This window comes from Ascaphus truei, chromosome 5 (assembly GCF_040206685.1).
Source record: "Ascaphus truei isolate aAscTru1 chromosome 5, aAscTru1.hap1, whole genome shotgun sequence".
NCBI lineage: Eukaryota > Metazoa > Chordata > Amphibia > Anura > Ascaphidae > Ascaphus > Ascaphus truei.
Window position 1 is genome coordinate 127,761,599 of NC_134487.1, and position 20,319 is coordinate 127,781,917.

Sequence of the window (20,319 nt, forward strand, 5' to 3'; positions counted from 1 at the left end):
GTATTTACTAAAAACACACAATACAATACAGTATAACAGTACCCTAGTACAATACAACAATGATATCGGATATATCCCCTAACTTGCTTAGGGTGCGGTGGCACCAATATCCCAGGTGTCCTTCCCCAGTGTCAATCCCACCCCAGTGTAGGGAATAGCGCTACCCCCGTGGACCGTTGGTGCACTTTACCTCCCTGGCCACTCCTGTACCCAGGTACCGCTAAATGAACAGAAAGATCCATCTGATCCCACGATGTGGATCCTCCAAGAGTCCCTCCGTCCCACTTCTTGAGGGAGCTCCAGCCGGAGCGTCTCCCTTAATATCTCTAGTTGGCTTGAGATCTGGTCCCAGACCACTGGCCGCAGATCACCGCGTGGCTCTGTCCACCAGCGCAGCAACACTATTGTGCACCTAAGGGGAGCTTCCCTAGCTGGAGGGCTTTCCCTATTGTCACTCTGCCACTACTGTGAGTCGGGGGACTAGCTGGGGCCTACAGGGGAAATCTGGCCTAGTCCCAGGGCCACTGGCACCTAAAACCACGCTTATAGTGACGGCGACGTCGCCCGAAAACAAATACATTTCCGCCGCCGCGTGCGCTTATAGTGCGCACGACAAAGCGACGGAGTGACGTCATCATCGCGGAAACTGGAAGCCGGCAAAAAATTTGAGTTTTCAAGGGCTGTCGTGTCACGTGACGGCCCTTGAACAAATCAAATTGCTGGAATCCCGCGACCCGGCCGCCCGGCGAAACATAACTTTCGCCGGTGGCGACAGCGACGTCACCTGCCGTGTCGCCGTCACCAACGACGGCACTATAGGCACGGCCTAAGACACTACCTCCTTCCTTGGCGTCCTGCTCCCGACTGGCCTGGTCCTATGCGCGCCAAATGTATCTATCTTGCTCTCTGTGGATTCTTCAGCCCAATTGGCTCTGCGCGCTCACGTGGGACCTGTAGTCCTTTGCGGAGCCTGTCTTATGGTTGCCACAACTCTACTCTATTGTGCATGCGCATGGCTCATACTGCGCATGCGCGAAAAGCAAGATGGCTACCGCCTGCACTCCGCAGTACCGGAGCAGCTCCCTGCGCCTCGCCGAGTCCGCTCGCAGCTCTGGCGGCACCTGGACATCCCTCTGTAGCCTCTCCCCCTCCCCCCAGTTCTTTTACCCGCCACAGAGGTAAACGGGGGCCGGGGCTACATAATCAAGTATCCACTATTCATACAGTTCAAGTCAATAAATCCTTTTTATTCCTCACAACCAATGAAATATTGTGTTGTAATTTAAAATGAAGTGACCAGTTTGTCCCATAATAATCTCGAATTGCCCTAATGCTATGCTGTTCCTTTAAAGCCACCATTTGATGAAAAGCGCCATTACAAACAGACTGTGATTGTCAGCCCTTACTCTCGTTAGGAGACATTTTGTGAAACTCCAACATTTGAAATGTACTGTACGTTTGCACAATTAGATGTCTTCCAGCTGAAGGACATTTATAGTTGCGCTAGATGTGACAAAATGCATTCAGCTATGTTCAGATGAACCTGTAGCACTGCTTTAATGGTGAAAAGAGTTACAATATATATTCAGGTCAAAATATGTTAAACATTGATGGAATGTAAAATATAAATGTAAGTAATTATTTGTAATGTAATTTTAATATAGCTCTGCTCTTTCAGGTTTAACCTAAGGAGGAAAGATGGGATGGTGGACTTTTCAACATTTGTTGGTAAAATTAAAAGCAGATCAAGTCTTAGCTTTATGCAAAAAATGCTGGAGAACGCCGAGCAAAGGTTTGTACTGTATACAGTGAATCCTAGCATCCTTCTCTATCATACATACTGTCATTTATAAAAACACTTCCATTCTGGAAAAAAAAGAAGTGGAAGTTGAGCGCTGCAGATTCATCAAATACGGTTACTCCATTAATTAACTGTAACACAAAGAAGCATTTAGGGTCATATTTACGAAGCAGCAATATGCAATAAGACAACTTTTGGCAACTGAAGACTATACTTACTGCCCATTCAGTTGATTAAAAAAAATCCCTAACCCGTTCTTTGTAAATAACAATACTGCACCGTGTATTACCTCTTGCTAATTCTAGCAATAAGAAGGGCTTGAAAATGCATTCACCCATTCATCTGTCAAGTAAATGTTTCTACCTATTGGGTGGAAACACTGCACAAGAGACCTGCTGTCAGCAATCCGCATTCTAAACTCACACTTCTTCTTGCATAAACCCATTTAAGAAACACAAAGCAAACTAGGGTCACCAGAGACTCTAATGCTGCCAGGTCCTCTGTCAGAAATCCATCCAGATGCTTTCATGGGACATTGAAAAAACGGGTTGTTTATCTGGAATTGGCCGGTGCAGTCAGCAGGAGCCTGAAACTGGGCAATATAACGGAGTTTGCACTTCCCTACTGAGGATACAAAAATGCCCCATCCTGAAAAGCATCAATCACTGTTTGGATTAAAAAACAAACTCTACAGAATGCAGTGTGCTATGCACCATGTGCTATGCACCGTGCAACTTTATGAGGTATCAATTTCTTAATCCCAGAAGTGACAGGTAAATATTTTCCGGTTATAGGTCTACTCTTCTATCCCCCACCCCTCATCCATGTGGCAACATGCCTTCTTTCCATCACTCTGGGGTCACAAGGATGCCGCGGCTACCTCCTCACCTATCTTCCAAAGCAGCGGCCCTTGAAACGCTGCTCCGTAGTTCCCAGCGATAACGCCCTTCCCTTCGACAACCCAGCCAGTACACCTATGCCATGGTTTCTCCCTGCCTTGTTCACGGTTTTCTGCGGCTGCAGGTCCTCTCTTTTTGCCCAATCCTTTCAAACTGCAGCCAGACGTTCCATCCTTTCTTGTAGCCATTCAAACATCTATTGCAATGTATGATATAATATTGTTTAATGCTATTTGTATTTTTACATTGTGTTTTTCATTTCTATTTGTTGCATGATGTAGAGCCCTATTAGCCGGCTTCAGCTGGAGTGGGAATAGGAGTGAGGTGATGGGGATAGGTGCCCCAGAGTTGGTGATAAGGCACTCCAGTGAGAGTGAAAACAAAAAACTTGCGCTCATATGTGATCTGTGATATAAAATAGTGACTTAAATATGGGTTATACAATACAACCTGATAGGTGAGGTTTTGTGCTGCTGGTCAATGGGAATGGCTCAAACACCAGGCTACATGAAAACAAAGAAAAGACAGCGCAAAAAAACCATTGTGTAGTATATTAAAAATATTATTTATAATGTGAGGGTGAGTATTGCACGTACATCAAAAAAAAGGGTTAATAGCATGACATGTTAGGGACATGTTACCACTCGGCAGGCACAGCAGGACACGAACACAGGTTACTTAGACGTCCTCCCTCAAGCTGCTGGTATCCAGAATCGGCATGTACAGCTCAGCGTTGGGGAACCTTCCCGCGTGTTCAAGGAGCTCCCGACGGTGGTTCAGAAGGGTTGATCGCCGCGTTACTTCCTGGTTAGTCCACGCTAGCGTGTGACGTCATCCGGCGGCGTCTCTCGGCCGGTCGCGTCTTTGGTGCGTCACTCCTTGGCGATATGCGATCGAGTGGTCAAACGAGTCCCAGACAAGTCCCACAATAAAACAAATGTTCAAATATAAAGCCGCAATGGGGATATATGTAAAAGAAACGCGTAGGAGAGGGCGCGTTCCTTCATCTTTTACATATATCCCCATTGCGGCTTTATATTTGAACATTTGTTTTATTGTGGGACTTGTCTGGGACTCGTTTGACCACTCGATCGCATATCGCCAAGGAGTGACGCACCAAAGACACGACCGGCCGAGAGACGCCGCCGGATGACGTCACACGCTAGCGTGGACTAACCAGGAAGTAACGCGGCGATCAACCCTTCTGAACCACCGCCGGGAGCTCCTTGAACACGCGGGAAGGTTCCCCAACGCTGAACTGTACATGCCGATTCTGGATACCAGCAGCTTGAGGGAGGACGTCTAAGTAACCTGTGTTCGTGTCCTGCTGTGCCTGCCGAGTGGTAACATGTCCCTAACATGTCATGCTATTAACCCTTTTTTTTGATGTACGTGCAATACTCACCCTCACATTATAAATAATATTTTTAATATACTACACAATGGTTTTTTTGCGCTGTCTTTTCTTTGTTTTCACTCCAGTGAGAGGGATGAAGGGATTAATCTTCTGTAATATCTATTATTAGAAAAGCCTCTGATCAAAATAAAATTAACCAGTTTGATGCCTGTGGTTACCAAGGTATACCTAATCCCGTTGACCCAGGGGTTAATCACCCTCCCCTGGGAAACTATCCCCATCTCACACCCCCTACCCTCAAACAAACCCATCCCCACCTCCACTCTAGACTGATGCCAAATATCTCTATTAGCCAAATGTGGTTGATAGTGGTTTTGAGCATTAAGCATAAAAATGACTCATGTATAAAAATATAGACCAGAACATTAAAAATAAATTTAAACCATGAAGCCATTACCCATTATGTCATGGTTTAAAGTTATTTTTAATGTTTTGGTCTATTTTTTCTATATATGAGTTTATGGTTTTAATTTATTGTCACGTGGCTACCTAAGCCCCTCTCAATGGGGAGCCTAGATAACCACATTGGCAATCAATAGTAAGCTAGATAAATGTACAATATTAAAATACATGATTTACCCTCTTTCATTACTTTTCTGGCTAGTAAAGCATTGCTAAGCAATGATTCACTAACTGCAAAGGTAATGAAGGGGTAATAATAGTAATACATTTATTTTATACAGCACTTTTCTCCCAGTGGGACATAAAACGCATCACAATTATAGTACAGTGCACAGTATGCAGGATATAGGAATTTTATAGACACAGTCACTGCCCAGGTGATTTTACAATCTATATATAGGGAGATAAAGTGACTTGCCCAAGTGGTTTGGCCTCTCGGGGGAGGGGGGAGGGCTAGATTGGTTAACCCCTTCATCACATTAGCGGCAATGCTTTACTAGGCACTAAGGTGCGCATGTAGTATAGTTTCATGTTTATATTGACCCCTTTGTAGCCCTTTGTGGTCAGCTGGTTATGGAAACCCATGACTTGTTGACCCGTGTACTATAATGTATTATAATTACTATTTTATTACCTATTTCAGGTTGGTTTAGCTTATCTTGCCTATGTATATAATGACCAGTATATTGGCCATTATATACATAAGAAAGACAGGGCTAACACCAGCCTGAAGTAGGTGATAAAATGTTTATGGTATTTCTGCAGTTCATCCCTTTCCTATAAATATCAGAACTAGTTTTACCTAAAAATACTGTATTATGCCTGTTTTTTATGGGTGGTACAACGTTTATGTACAGTATTGCACAATAAAAATAAGGCACTTTTTTAGCGATAATGCTGCATTTTTAGGGTACTGCAGTTTGATGTATTGGGGCCTATGTATCCAAAAAAATCCAACCTGGAGAGCTTTTTTGCCCTGTCTCCCCCTCTGCAATTGCATTTTACACTGTCTATAACAGTGTTTGGCAACATGATAAAAGGGCTGCATATAATATATTGACTTATAGCCCCTCCCTTTAACTTCTATAGTCCCATGTAAGAGACTTGTGCAGAGGTATACTCAGGGAGACCGATTTGGGGGAAATTAAACATGGCTTTATTCAGCCTGTCACTTTAAACAGCAGTTTAAGGCAAAACATAATACAAAGAAACAAACACCTACTCCACTTTGGAGACTAAATGAACAGTACATGCCCTAGCTATCTGACTGACTGGATAAGCCAGTTCCCAGTACAAAACACATAACATATTATCAGGGCATAATGTATATGAAAGTCTTATCTGAGTATGCTGGTACGGCATCTCCGGTTTCTCCAGGCAAAACTTCAGATGTAGGTGTTGCAGTCCTGCTGTTCCCTTGAGAGCTCTGCCCCTGGCAGGTTCATGTGTTCTCTGTGTCCAGGAATATATCTCGTCTCCTGGTGTCTTGCTATCAGCAGACAGCCCTTCTATGTGCTCAAGTCTTCATCTCCACTGTCAGCACAGTGTGTCTGTGCTAAGGAGGCTTTCTGTCTGTCCCCAGCAGGTTTTTTTTTACCCTTCTCTGATTACCCAGGTGGAACAGGGTTAATTGACTAGCTGCAATTAATTGGCTCTCTGCTGGATTTCTCAGACCACTAGAGGCAGCTTTATTTAAACAGGAATAAGTCCCTGTTACACCCCATATAACTGCTCTGTATATAACTCCTCCTATTGCTCCATTTAACCCCTCCCTATAATGCCTCCTATGGCCCCCATATAACTGCTCCGCATAACATCTCTCTCTATTGCTCTCTCTGTGCTGATCTCTTTTCCCGTCTCTCTGTGTGTGCTGATCTCTCACTGTTCCCCCGTCTCTCACCCCATCTGACCCCCTCTCTCACTCTGTCTCCCCCCCCTAACCCCGTCTCTCGCCCCTCACCCCATCTCCCCCCTCTCTCTCTCGCTTTGTCTACTCCCGCTATCTCTCACTGTCTCCCCCACCTCACCGCCTTTTACCTATCAGTGGTCTATACCCATAAACCTTAAGTCCACAGGGTTACACCCATGTATCGTCTGAAAATGATTGGAAACTGGATGTGGACTTCTTCAATGTTTCGTAAGTATTCCATTATTCTTACTCTCCGTGGTCTCTTGGTTTTACCCAAATATAGGCGCCAGTAGGAACACTATAGAAAATATCCCATAAGCCTTTTTACAGTTAATGGATGTGACGGTGCTCGTCTCAAATCAGGAGGCGGAACTGCAGGGCTGAGGTAGGGATGCAAATAAACGAACCACAACCCAGGGACAGAGTCCTGTAAGAGTATCCGTAGTCGGTATGGAAGCAGGGGTCAGGGCTGGCGGCAGAGGTGTAAAGTCGAAGAGGCAAGCGGAGGTCAGGGCAGGTGGAAGGCAGCAAGGTTGAGGTCACGGTCCGGGGTCAGCAACAAGAATTCAAAACAGGCCAGAGGATAAGGCGTAACTGCAAAGACCGACAGGAGCTGCAAACACACAGTACTTTGCTCAGAGACTCCGTATGATAACTGCAGCCTTATAAAGCAGGCTGCCAGTACCCAAAATGGCCACAGAGAGCCGAAAGGGCAGGAGAGACAGAAAACCCGGACCGCAGTGAAAACTCGGCACGGATCAAGCAGAATCCTTACAATGGAGTCCTTTATTACAAATGTTTCTCCAGTTAAATGTGACCTAAAAGTTTTTGTTTTTCGTAACAATGACAATGGCACCTGAGTTTGAAGCAGGGGAGCCTAGTTCAGTTCAGCTCCTTGTGACCTTGGGTAAGTCCCTTTATCTCCCTGTGCCTCAGGCATCACATTATAGATTTTGTCTGTACTAACTAATGTCCAGACCCCTTGATAAGGCGCTATATGAATGTTGTTATAAATAAATAAATGCCTTACATTTATAGCACTTGAAGAATCTTGATAGTACATTACCTTCCAATCAGGACTTCCTCTTACAATTTTCTATATCTAGAAGGCAAGGGGCTATACTTGTTTTTAAATTAGGAGGTCTAGTAAATACTGTATAACCTGGGATCGTTCAAGCAAAAATCCTTTCAAAATCTCATCTGATTTTAAAATGCTACTTAGTATTCTCCTAATGCGTGAAGCTCGGCTGCTCTGCTGCTCGGCTGCTCTGCTTGGTCACCAATGGAATAAAATATACATATATTTTTTTTTTAACAATTATCTTATTTCCTTGGTTTCTTGTTTTAAAATGTCTTTCCTACTTCATGCTCTAGCTCTATCCCGTGCTTGATTTAGTTCTCCAAAAGCTATATTTTCTATCCAAGAATCTTTCTTTTCAAGTACTGTATGGGATTGTCCCTTGTAGACTTCATCATTTGAGCAGTTCCTCATAATCCTACAAAATTGGCCATATGGAAAGTTCGCCAGGACGTCCCATCGTATCCGGTATTGGTAACTTAACAGAACCGAGCAGTATTTAGGTAGATAAAATGTAAGATAAGATCCTTCGTAACTGCCCTCCCATCTTACCTATCAAAAGGGAATGGTGACGACGACGAGGACAAAGCTCTTGTGTCAGCCCATAAAGCAAAGTAAAGGTGCATAAAGGGATAAAGTATAGGAGTATCATTTACCACACTTTATTATTGGGTTTGTATTGTTACATTCGTTCTACTGTAGATACTTTATTTCATGTGTTTATCTTGACTGCTACCCCTATTTTGTTATGTTGTAGCTATTTTTATTTATTCTTTATAGAGTGTGGGGATCCGCTGCCTGCACGGCGCAGCAACACTGAACTCTTGGCTATCCAGCCAGTTATACTCGCGGTAGCAAGACTTTTCTAAGGCCGCGATTAGACAGCGCGCGATGGCGCTCGGGCGGCAAACAGAAATGTCCTGATCCCTGTGTGGCCGCCCCTACTGCGCGAACATAAGCACGACGGAGTTCGATGGCGGGACCGCGTTTTGAAAATACAAAAAAATATGTATTTTCAAGCGCGGTTGCGTGATGTCGGGGTCATGTGAGCGGTTCAGCCAATGAGGGCGAACCAGCTTCGTGACGCATCCGCCATACCTCAGCCACGCCTCCCCAATCTCCTGCAGCCAAGTTCAGACATCGCTTGGGTGAGAGGTGCCCACGATGCGACGAGCGCGCACAGACGTGCGCCAGCACGGACTCTAATCTTGGCCTAAAGCTTCAAGGCGTCCCTTTACCCCACCACTCCCCTACTCTGGTTGCATGTTTTTCCTTTATGGCTAGGATTTGCATTTATCGCTCTTATTATATATGCTCAGGAGTAGTATAGGTTACCCCATATTATTTAATCTTTTATATTAAGATACTAGCTGATATACCCGGCGTTGCCCGGGATTGCAGGGGCGGGGTGCGTGAAGGGCGGGGTGGGGAGGGGGGGTGCGTGAAGGGCGGGGTGGGGAGGGGTGTGCATGAAGGGAGGGGTGGGGAGGGGGGGTGCGTGAAGGGCAGGGAGGGGAGGGGGGGTGCGTGAAGGGCAGGGAGGGGGGGTGCGTGAAGGGCAGGGAGGGGGGGTGCGTGAAGGGCAGGGAGGGGGGGTGCGTGAAGGGCAGGGAGGGGGGGCGTGAAGGGCAGGGAGGGGAGGGGGGGTGCGTGAAGGGCAGGGAGGGGAGGGAGGGGTGCGTGAAGGGCAGGGAGGGGAGGGGGGGTACGTGAAAGGCAGGGAGGGGAGCGGGGGTGCCTGAAGGGCAGGGAGGGGAGGGGGGGTGCATGAAGGGCAGGGGGGGCGTGAAGGTCAGGGAGGGGGGGGGCGTGAAGGGCAGAGAGGGGGGGCGTGAAGGGCAGTGGGGGGTGTGAAGGGCAGAGAGAAGGGGCGTGAAGGGCAGGGAGGGGTGGCGTGAAGGGCAGGGAGGGGTGGCGTGAAAGGCGGGGAGGGGGGGGGGCGTGAAGGGCAGGGAGGGGGGCGTGAAGGGCAGGGAGGGGGGGCGTGAAGTTCGATGGCGGGACCGCGTTTTGAAAATACAAAAAAATATGTATTTTCAAGCGTGGTTGCGTGATGTCGGTGTCATGTGAGCGGTTCAGCCAATGAGGGCGAACCAGCTTCGTGACGCATCCGCCATACCTCAGCCACGCCTCCCCAATCTCCTGCAGCCAAGTTCAGACATCGCTCGGGTGAGAGGTGCCCACGATGCGACAAGCGCGCACAGACGTGCGCCAGCACGGACTCTAATCTTGGCCTAAAGCTTCAAGGCGTCCCTTTACCCCACCACTCCCCTACTCTGGTTGCATGTTTTTCCTTTATGGCTAGGATTTGCATTTATCGCTCTTATTATATATGCTCAGGAGTAGTATAGGTTACCCCATATTATTTAATCTTTTATATTAAGATACTAGCTGATATACCCGGCGTTGCCCGGGATTGCAGGGGCGGGGTGCGTGAAGGGCGGGGTGGTGAGGGGGGGTGCGTGAAGGGCGGGGTGGGGAGGGGGGGTGCGTGAAGGGCAGGGAGGGGAGGGGGGGTGCGTGAAGGGCAGGGAGGGGGGGTGCGTGAAGGGCAGGGAGGGGGGTGCGTGAAGGGCAGGGAGGGGGGGTGCGTGAAGGGCAGGGAGGGGGGTGCGTGAAGGGCAGGGAGGGGAGGGAGGGGTGCGTGAAGGGCAGGGAGGGGAGGGGGGGTACGTGAAAGGCAGGGAGGGGAGCGGGGGTGCCTGAAGGGCAGGGAGGGGAGGGGGGGTGCATGAAAGGCAGGGGGGGCGTGAAGGTCAGGGAGGGGGGGGCGTGAAGGGCAGGGAGGGGGGGCGTGAAGGGCAGTGGGGGGTGTGAAGGGCAGAGAGAAGGGGCGTGAAGGGCAGGGAGGGGTGGCGTGAAGGGCAGGGAGGGGTGGCGTGAAGGGCAGGGAGGGGGGTGCGTGAAGGGCAGGGAGGGGGGGCGTGAAGGGCAGGGAGGGGGGGCGTGACGGGCAGGGGGGGGCATGAAGGGCAGGGAGGGGGGCGTGAAGGGCTGGGAGGGAGGGGGTGTGAAGGGCAGGGAGGGGGGGCGTGAAGGGCAGGGAGGGGGGGCGTGAAGGGCAGGGAGGGGGGTGTGAAGGGCAGGGAGGGGGGGCGTGAAGGACAGGGAGGGAGGGGCGTGAAGGGCAGGGAGGGGGCATGTGAAGGGCAGGGAGGGGGGGCATGAAGGGCAGGGAGGGGGGGCATGAAGGGGGGGTGTGAGGGGCAGGGAGGGAGGGCCATGAAGGGCAGGGAGGGGGGGGCATGATTGGCAGGGAGGGGGGGTGTGAGGGGCAGGGAGGGGGGGGGCATAAAGGGCAGAGAGGGGGGGGCGTGAAGGGCAGGGAGGGGGGGCGTGAAGGTCAGGGGGGGGGTGTGAAGGTCAGGGAGGGGGGGAATCAAGGCCAGGGAGGGGGGGCGTGAAGGGCAGGGAGGGGGCGTGAAGGGCAGGGGGGGCGTGAAGGGCAGAGAGGGGGGGTGTGAAGGGCAGGGAGGGGGGGCGTGAAGGTCAGGGAGGGGGGAGTGAAGGGCAGGGAGGGGGGGCATGAAGGGCAGGGAGGGGGGGCGTGAAGGGCAGGGAGGGGGGACGTGAAGGGCAGGGGGGGCATGAAGGGCAAGGGGGGGCGTGAAGGGCAGGGGGGGGGGGAAGAGCAGGGAGGGGGGCGTGAAAGGCAGGGAGGGGGGGTGAAAGGCAGGGAGGGGGGTGAAAGGCAGGGGGTGAAAGGCAGGGAGGGGGGTGAAAGGCAGGGAGGGGGGTGAAACACAGGGAGGGGGGGTGAAAGTGAGGGGGGGGGTGAAAGTGAGGGGGGGTGAAAGTGAGGCACAAATTGTTGGCAGGAGTAAAATGTCCCTCTCCACACACACACACGACGGGAGTGAGAGGTGGTGGAGAGTGGGACTGGTGCAGATCCGAGGAGGCTGCTTGGCCCCCCAGCGGCCATGTCCCGGCCCGCACGGCCACCGGAGGTAAGGGAGCACCGGGGAGGGAAGTGAGCGCCGGGAAGGGAAGTTAGCATTGGCGGCTGGGGCAGGAGGGCCGCGCCGCGCTTCCCCTCCGTCCGAGAGCCGGTTGGGAGCGAGGGGGGAGGAGCCTGAAGTTGGCAGCTGGGGCAGGAGGGCCGCGCTTCCCCTCCGTCCGGGAGCCGGTGCAGGGCGGCGCACGTGAGGGTGAGTGTGTTGGGGGGGGGAGAGGACAGAGAGAGAGAGAGTGTGTGTGTGTGTGTGTGTGTGTGTGTGTGTGTGTGTGTGTGTGTGTGTGTGTGTGTGTGTGTGTGTGTGTGTGTGTGTGTGTGTGTGTGTGTGTGTGTGTGTGTGTGTTGAGGCCGAGGGGGAAGAGAGTGGCAGTTGGGTGACGTCACAGAGCCACCAATCTGATTGGCCAGAGGCTGAGGACCAATCAGATTCACCACATCTAGCACCAACCATACAAATTTCGAATTTATATATTAAGATTCAGCAAGTTAGAACTTATCTTTAACTTGATCACATATGAGCGCTACCTGTTTAGCTACGACACCAATCAGATCCTATCTTTGCCAGACCAGTTTACAGCTGAACATTCTCTGGTCATTAGTCTATACTCATTTCTGACTAGGGGGCCTATGCAGAGAGCAGTGAATTTTAAAATTGGCGAGTTTAATAAAAAGTAGCTTTTTTGGAGAGTTTTATTCTCCATATGCAGAAATGTGCGAATTCTGCTATGTTTAACATGAATGCGTGTGGCGAGTTTAAATTGGCGAGATGCGCGCTGCAGAAATGTGTTAAAAAAAATTTGCGCCTTTTTTTTTCCTTTGCTATGGCCGCGAGCGGCAGCTTCTTGCCAACTTTTCCTGGCGAGGCAAAAAGGAGACAATCGCGCCATTTTATTGGCGCGAACAGCCGCTAGATGCCGTTCGCGCCTCTCTGCATTAGGATATTTTTAAAACTGGCGAGATGGAGGTTCTCGCCAGCCGCGAGGCGAGTTTTAGAAATAGAAAAAAAAAATTGGCGCGTTTTTCGTAACTCGCCATTTTCTGCTGTTTTCTGCGCGATTTTCTCCAAAAAATGGCGAGTTTTGAAATAGCGCTGCTCTCTGCATAGGCCCCTAGGTGTTTGATTCTACATCAGAAAAGTATCTGATTGTATATCAATAGTTGTTTGTTAATCTCATGTCAATACTAACACTGTTTCAGATGACTATTAACTGTTCATCTGAGAGTGATAATTACTCAATCACTAGTTCTCTCATTTTTTAAGCAAGACCAGCTATCTATCCTAGCCAATTTATTCTGAACCACTTGTGTTCTTTATACATGGGGTTCTATACACTGGTTCTTTTTTATTTTTATGTAAACGTATGTCCATTTAGCAAGCACCTTTAATTTTACTCTTTTTGATTGAATTAAAATGGATTTTATTGCTCATTTTTAATTTCTGCACTAGTAATTAAGATATCAACCCACATTCACTTGATTTGTTTGTGGGCCAACACCCACTTCTACAGGTCATTTAAGTGCATTGAATCAACCTATTTTGGAGGTAGTCTGACTATCAATCTTAATACTATTGGAAGCGAGTGCAGTCAAGGGCTGAGCTTCTGTCTCCCTCTTTGTTTCATTAAAATTATATCAATGATTTCAGGGCAGTGTGTCGTTTTGGGTCTCTCTCTCCGTAGAGTATATCCAGAGTACCAAACAGAGCCAAATTAGGATGTACTGGAAATGTACATCTTTATTTATATAGTGCCCACAGTGTACTCAGCATTTTACAAAGACAATACAGCACAGGGAATTATAATGCAATAAGCGCAGAAAAGTCAGACAATAGGGAAGGAAATTCCTGCCCCGGAGAACTTACAATTTAAGTGAATGAAGAGTCTAGTTTTTTATTGATGTAATGAATGACTTGTTTCCTGAATGTATCTAAATTTCCAAAAGTGATGTATCATGTCAGCTTTTTGGTATTGACATTTGGGGCAGCAAGATGGTAGATTATTGAATTTTCTGGCTAAATATTGAAATAGGAAGGCCCTGCAAGTTATTTTCAGTTGAGTTTCTCTTCATGCTATAGATTGGATACAATTATAAACTCTGCTTGAACCTTCTAGTACAGGAGTGGTCAACTCCAGTCCTCACGGGACACCAACAGGTCATGATTTCACGATATCCCTGCTTCAGCACAGCTGGCTCAATCCCTGTGCCCCTAAGTGAGCCAACTGTGCTGGAGCAGGGATATCGTGAAAACCTGACCCGTTGGTGGCCTTTCAGGACTGGAGTTGGCTACCCCTGTTCTAGTATGACTTCATCGGCTCCCTCTTTCTATGATCTCTCTCATCAGTCTAGCAAAGGCATCCTCCAATATAGGCTGTTTTTCTTGGCTTAAAATGAAATCTTATACAGGGATAGGCTTTCTGGAGCATGTATCTTGTTTTGGAGCTTTGATTAATTGGTCTAATTTATTTTCATGGAACTTCAATGGCTCAGCATTTTGTAGTGTTAAAATAATGTTTAACCTGGAGATATGCAACAAAAAAAAGTGTAATTGGAACTCGTTTTTCAATTCTTCAAAGGACTGGAGGTGGAGGTTTGTTCTTTGCTGTATGTGTTTTGCTGTATCTGTTTGAGGGAAAGTATTCCGGCTCTTTTCCATTTTAAGAAAGTATTCTACATGTCTCCAGCTGGAAATTCCGGATTATTACTGTAGCCCTCTTACCCCTTTATGGGAAGAGTCTACTGGTGCTGATTTTACCTGTTGGCTCACAGATACCTGGGCCTCTGCCACTGAGAGCCTGGGATACACCTGAGCTACTAGGTGACAGCGCCTCCACCTGTACGGGATCCCTAGTGTTGGGGATGACCCCGTGCAGGAACAAATAATAGTACCACACAACATATAATTGTAACCTTATGACCTTTACTAAACACACACATAGGATATATGTCAATCACTCACACATCTACCTAAGGGCCTCTCCCTAAAGCAATCACTGCTCTACTTGTGAATCGGGGCCTAACTGGGGCCTGGGGGACAAAGTCCCTCTTCCGACTGGTGTACTCCTCTCAGAGCGCGAAATGTATCATAATCTGTGCAGGGGAATCTGGCGACGCTATTGGCTCCCTGTCGCCATGTGTTCCTTCGCCCCTATGCATTATGGGGCTTTTAGTTCCCCATGCAGCCTCTGTGTAATGGCCGCCGCTCCCTGCTGTGCTTCCGCAAGTCTCTAATGGCCGCCGCAACTCTCAGCATCTAACTGCGCATGCGCGACTCACTGCGCATGTGCACATATTCAATATGGCGGCCGCCCGGCGAGCCAGGCGCACTGCGAGCTCCCGGCGACTGGCCCGCCTTATCAGCTACCACCCGCCCCTCCACACACTTCACCCAACCACAGAGGTAAGAGGAGGGGAAGCGGAGGATAGGGCAGTCGGGGGGACCAGGCTACATTACATACAGGTATAGGGAGGAACGGTGTACTAATTTACTAAGTTTGCATTTATTCTTAACCGTTCTCCAAGCTATTCTTGTTGCTTTCAATTAAAGAGATTGCTAATTGTTTTGGAATAATTTTCCTCTCTAGTTGGACTAAAGCTGCTGGATTCTAGTTGTCCATATATTGTTTTTCCATTTCCGTTACTGTATAATTATTTGTATTAGCCATCCAGTCCCTCAGATATCTAGAGAGCCAGGCCTAAGTACACTATCTAATGTTCAGCAGGGCAACTCCTCCATCCCTGATATTTAATTGCAGCTTTTCAACTTGATTTTTGTTCTTATTCCATACAAATTGCATAAAGTGGATTTCCTTTATACCATTGTTCTTAAGCAATATTGGTAGGATCAGTAAACAGGGAAAATAATTTCAGGAATCACAATATTTTAATCAGATTTGCACTACCCCAGAAGTATAATGGTAAATTTTCCCATTTTGCCAGCTTTTTTCACTTTATGTATAGTAGGGGTAATATTTAAATTATAAAGTTTATTAATATTAGGAACTAGGTATTTTTGCACCTGGAGTAAGTTCCACAAACTGCGTCCTCTCCCTCCTTCCCCCCCAGAGCCAGGGCAAATCAATCCTGTCATTTTAACTGTCCTGGTGAATCTTTTGTTATGTTCTCTCTCTCCCTCCATTCCCTCCACCTTTTTTCTCTCCCACCTCCCCCATTCAACTCCCCTCCCCCCCATCTCTCTCACTCCCTCAGATACAATCAGCAGCCAACAGGTCAGTACAAAGAAGGGTCTTCACAATTCCTACCCTTCTTGTGAGCCACAGTAATAATGGCTTTAGTAAAAGTTTCTGGAACAGGGTATCTCCTTTAAAATGTAAAGCTCTATGCTCATTATCCTATAAAATGTGGGTGAATACCCATCTTGACCTGGTGCTTTGCCTATCTCCTCAGAGATTTAAATCATAGAGAGCATTCTTTGCAATCTTCGGTAGGTTCAGATTTTTCCAAAATAAAATTTCGATTTTCTATGTTATCCTCCTTTTAGCATCATACCGTTTATTATAAACTTAAAAGAACACATAATATTTGTGGGGTTTTCGTGTATCTTTAATAGCAGATTTAATTGTAAGGTCAAAGCCGGTTTAGTTAGAATACCTAATAATTTCCCGAATTTATTCCCAAATTTGAAGAATTTAAAATAATTGAAAGATCTATTCGCGTATGTAGAAGAGTAGAAGAGTACAGCTATCCACATCCAGGATAAGGAAAATAAGTATGGGCAACTCCAAGTGAAAATCAAGTCTGGATTTATTAAATCAGCAGGGCAAGGGGGTAGAAAAACGCACCAACGCGTTTCATCCCGCAGGACTTTCTCACACCTTGAGAAAGTCCTGCGGGATGAAACGCGTTGGTGCATTTTTCTACCCCATTGCCCTGCTGATTTAATAAATTCAGACTTGATTTTCACTTGGAGTTGCCCATACTTATTTTCCTTATCCTGGATGTGGATAGCTGTACTCTTCTACTCTTCTACATACTCTGACACACACTCTTGAGGATTGCACGTGGAAGAATCTACCTTATCCGGAACTACAGTCAGGTAAAGGGCTATAGTCCCTTCGTTATTATCTGTCTTGTATTGAAACATTTATTCCTTTATCCCATGGGTCATTGATGTTTCATTAGGGACTGTTCTTTGTGGTAGCTATGTGGGCACCACTAGGTCCCTATCTTTCCCTGGGATGACCATCTCTGTTATTATACAGTTCTTCTGGATTCTGGATTCCTTATAAAGGACTTATACTTCTATGAGCTAACTGTGTGATGCACCAATTACCACATATACAAAGATCTATTCGCTTCTATTTTATCCTGGATTATTTCCTCATATTCCAACTTGTCTGTTCAGTACTTATTCTTATTTAGGTCTGAGGGGAAGGCTTTGAATATGCGAAATATGTCCTCGTTGAAGCATTAGCCGTTCTTGTTCTTTACGGATTAGATTTTTGCCTGTGATAACTGGTATAATTTATTATTTGTCCTCTCATTACAGCTTTACCTGTTTCCCAAAACAATGCACTTTGGTATTCATGGGGTTTGTTGTCCTCTACAAAATTGATTGTTGCTGATGATTTCTGCAAAGAATTTGGGAGAATGCTCATTTGGAGTATATACATTAGCGAAACAAATCTTCCCACTATAGTGATGTAAATAAAACACAAATCCGTCCTTATATATGGAGTCCAGTGTGTAGTGCAATGCGTTATGGATAAGGATAGCTATTACTCCTATTTGCCTTCATAAGTGGATGCCCAGTACTTTTGTACGCATGAGCTTTCCAGTTTTGCGTGTTCCAAGTCATTAAGGTCTCTTGTATTAAGACTAAATCTAATTTGTGAATCTGGAAATGATGGAGTATCTTGGATCGCTCAGTTGGGGGATTTATTCCTTTCACAGTCTATGTTGATATCTTTACGTTATTCATTGTTCATTTTTTTGGGGGAGGTGAGGGTAAGATGTCAATACATTTTTGATGGTATATGTGAGAGTCCCCTTGTAAGATGGGTTATGATCTAGAGGCATACATGTCATTTGTTTCCTATTACACATTGTACTAAAATTCTCCTTGATCCGTTTATACTGTACACTCAATTTCGCCGGATAAAGCAGGGCAAATTTGACACCTTTATGGTAGAGCTCGGCGACAGAGAATTATGTTCTCTTCCTTGCCACTGATGCAGAGAAGTCTTGAATGATTAGGATCCCTTTTCCTTACAATTCCAACTTTGCTTTAGATGCTGTGAAGATTTTGTTTCTTTCTGAAAAATCCAAGAATCTAACACTGACCAGTCATGGTTTTTCTTTAGCATCTTTCATTGGGAGGACCAATCCCGTGGCATCTCTCTACTTTAATGCCGTCTTTTCCTCTGGATGTCTCCAGGATATTTGGCATGGTATACTGTATGATAAAGCTGTGATCATGTGTTTTCCTGAAACCCCCTTGGGTATCCCAATAAATCTAATCTAATATGTTCCTCCTTTGTCTGTTTTCCTGATTGTCTAACTGTTCTATGGTTTAAAGCAGCAGTCCAAGCTGCCGTTTATTTATTTATTTTTTTAATTGTATTTTTTTCCCCTTAAATATGTAAATCAATACAATCCACACAATGATAAGTAATTAGCTTAATTGACGATCGATCCATGCTCCTGGTAATCACTTAAGTTTGAGCTAAGCGGAGATCAGTAGTTTGTTCACTGAGCTTATCAGTTCTCTTTTATCCCCCTTCTCATTATCCTCCCTTTTTTCTCTGGTTTATCATATGTTTGAGGCTTGGTGACAAATTTTCCATATAATCTTGTTATAACAGTTTTTTTTTACTGGTTTCTTTTCATGTTCCAACTTATATTTCTCCCTTACTTTCCAGTCATATCTATATGGACCAGCCTGATGTACGTGACTTCATTTTGGTTGATAGATTTATCACATTATAAAAGCAACAATTATTGAGTGTGTAGTTGCGTGTCAGTGATGTCACGGAGCTAGTTCGCCCTTATTGGGCAAACCGCTCACATGACCTGCCCATCGCACAGAGAAATCAGTTTTCAACTGATTCCTCGCGCAACGCGCGCCCCTCCTGTGTCGCGCGCCTGCACAGTCTGTGGGCCCAATCAATGTCTTAAGGGAATGTGATAATGCTGCGCAGTCTGCGGCAGCATGGATTCAGCCTATAGCATCACTTCTAAGTCACCATGTAGAAGTTACAAGATGGCCACCTTTTACACTCCTACACAGCCACGAGGTCTCACCAGCCAGGCCACCATCCACAACCCTCAGAACGCTCTGAGACCTTACCCACGCTACAAAAGTATTATACAGTATATGTGGTTTTCTCCAAAAACTGGTGTTTTAGAGCTCTTATTTTTAAATACATTCAGACACATGGGACTGAGGATGGGGACACATTGTTTTCCCTGCAGGGCACTGATGCTACGCGGCCACCTTAGCTAGCTTCAAGTCAGAAGTCCCAAGAGTTTATTTTATGAATCCATAAGGTCTCTCTTGGAGAGAGATCTACAATCCTATTGCCTCCTCTCACTGGTCCTCAAGCCCATTAGGGCAACTACTGTAATATGAGGAGATTTTAAGAGGTTGGAAACATGGTGTGTGGGTGTGTAAATTTGTTTTCTTTAATGTGACCTTGTATTGTCTGTATTGTTCCGGGAAAGCCATTTAATATAACTTTCACAATGTTGATAGTTTTAATTCGATTAGTTAACGACACATTGGCCCATATGGCTCATGCAAAGCTCTGCCATATGACACCTTATGGCCCATTCCAGTTAGAGGGCAGTGAGGTGTCTTATAGCATATAACGTCTATTGCTGGTGTTTTTTTAAGAGCATTCAAATAAATTAATTGGAGGCATTTAAGGAAGTATCCTTATAGGAAATGTGAAGGTGATTTAAAAAAAAATAATGAGTGTGGGAGGAGGGTGTTACTTGATGATCATTTTTTTTCTTTTTTACATACATTTTCCACTTCAGTTAAATCACTTGTTTTGAGCTGGATTTAACCTAATCTGGCTGTTCTGGAAATGTATCAAACTTGAAAAAGTGTATCCTTTAACAAGCAAATACTTGAGGATAAAATAGTTAACTAATGCTGTTGCAAAAAAATTGCTTTTATAATTTGCTTTATATCCAGAAATCTAAAAATGTACAAGTCTAAACGTAATTATTCACTGTCCGGCACCTATAACGTAATTACTCACAAATATCTCAGAATGATGAACATATGTCAGATAAGAATGTAAGTGGTGACAGCCAATAGAATAGTCATCGTAAAGATCCTAATTAGTCGGCCAATTGTCCAGCTAATATTGTATTCCAATGCCATAGTTATCTGATTCAACTCAAGTTGACAGTGAAAACGAAGACCAGTCTTTCAGCTTCAGATCTTCTGCATTAATTTTGAGCCTTTCCGTAGTACAATGTGAAAAAACGAACTGTAGCATCATGATGACTCCCAGAGCCATCAATTCACTTTCAAACCTGATTAGCTTGCCTTTCTCGGAATGAGCAAATGCCCCTAAGTGGTGGGAAGATGGTAAGAATGACAACATTGCATTTGCACGTTAGAGTTGCTCAGAGCACCAGCCTCATAGAACAAGGTATAGTTGGGTTGCAATAGACCGAGAGTGCTCATGAGGTTTTGAGCATTAACTCAAAGGCTACAACATCTGAAAGTAGCAAACCACAAAAAGAAGGAGCGTAATACAACGTTGTACACTTGTAACCAATTTTCTTTACACATAATGTTTAAATGTGAAGGTGGTGTAGATTTGTTCTGTTAGGCTTCTATATTTATATTTTAATCCCTGGTCGCCTTTCTTATCTCTAACTGC

The 20,319-nt window shown here is 46.1% G+C and overlaps 1 protein-coding gene across 2 annotated transcripts in view; it reads left to right on the forward strand.

Moving 5' to 3' along the window:
* The window catches only part of LOC142495340 (EF-hand calcium-binding domain-containing protein 6-like), a 150,747-nt gene that overhangs the window by 103,635 nt on the left and 26,793 nt on the right, over positions 1-20,319 (forward strand). For both annotated transcript variants that reach the window (XM_075600678.1, XM_075600679.1), the window contains exon 12: positions 1,679-1,792. In XM_075600678.1, the coding sequence (XP_075456793.1) occupies positions 1,679-1,792 (114 nt within the window). The remainder of the gene's footprint in view (positions 1-1,678; positions 1,793-20,319) is intronic.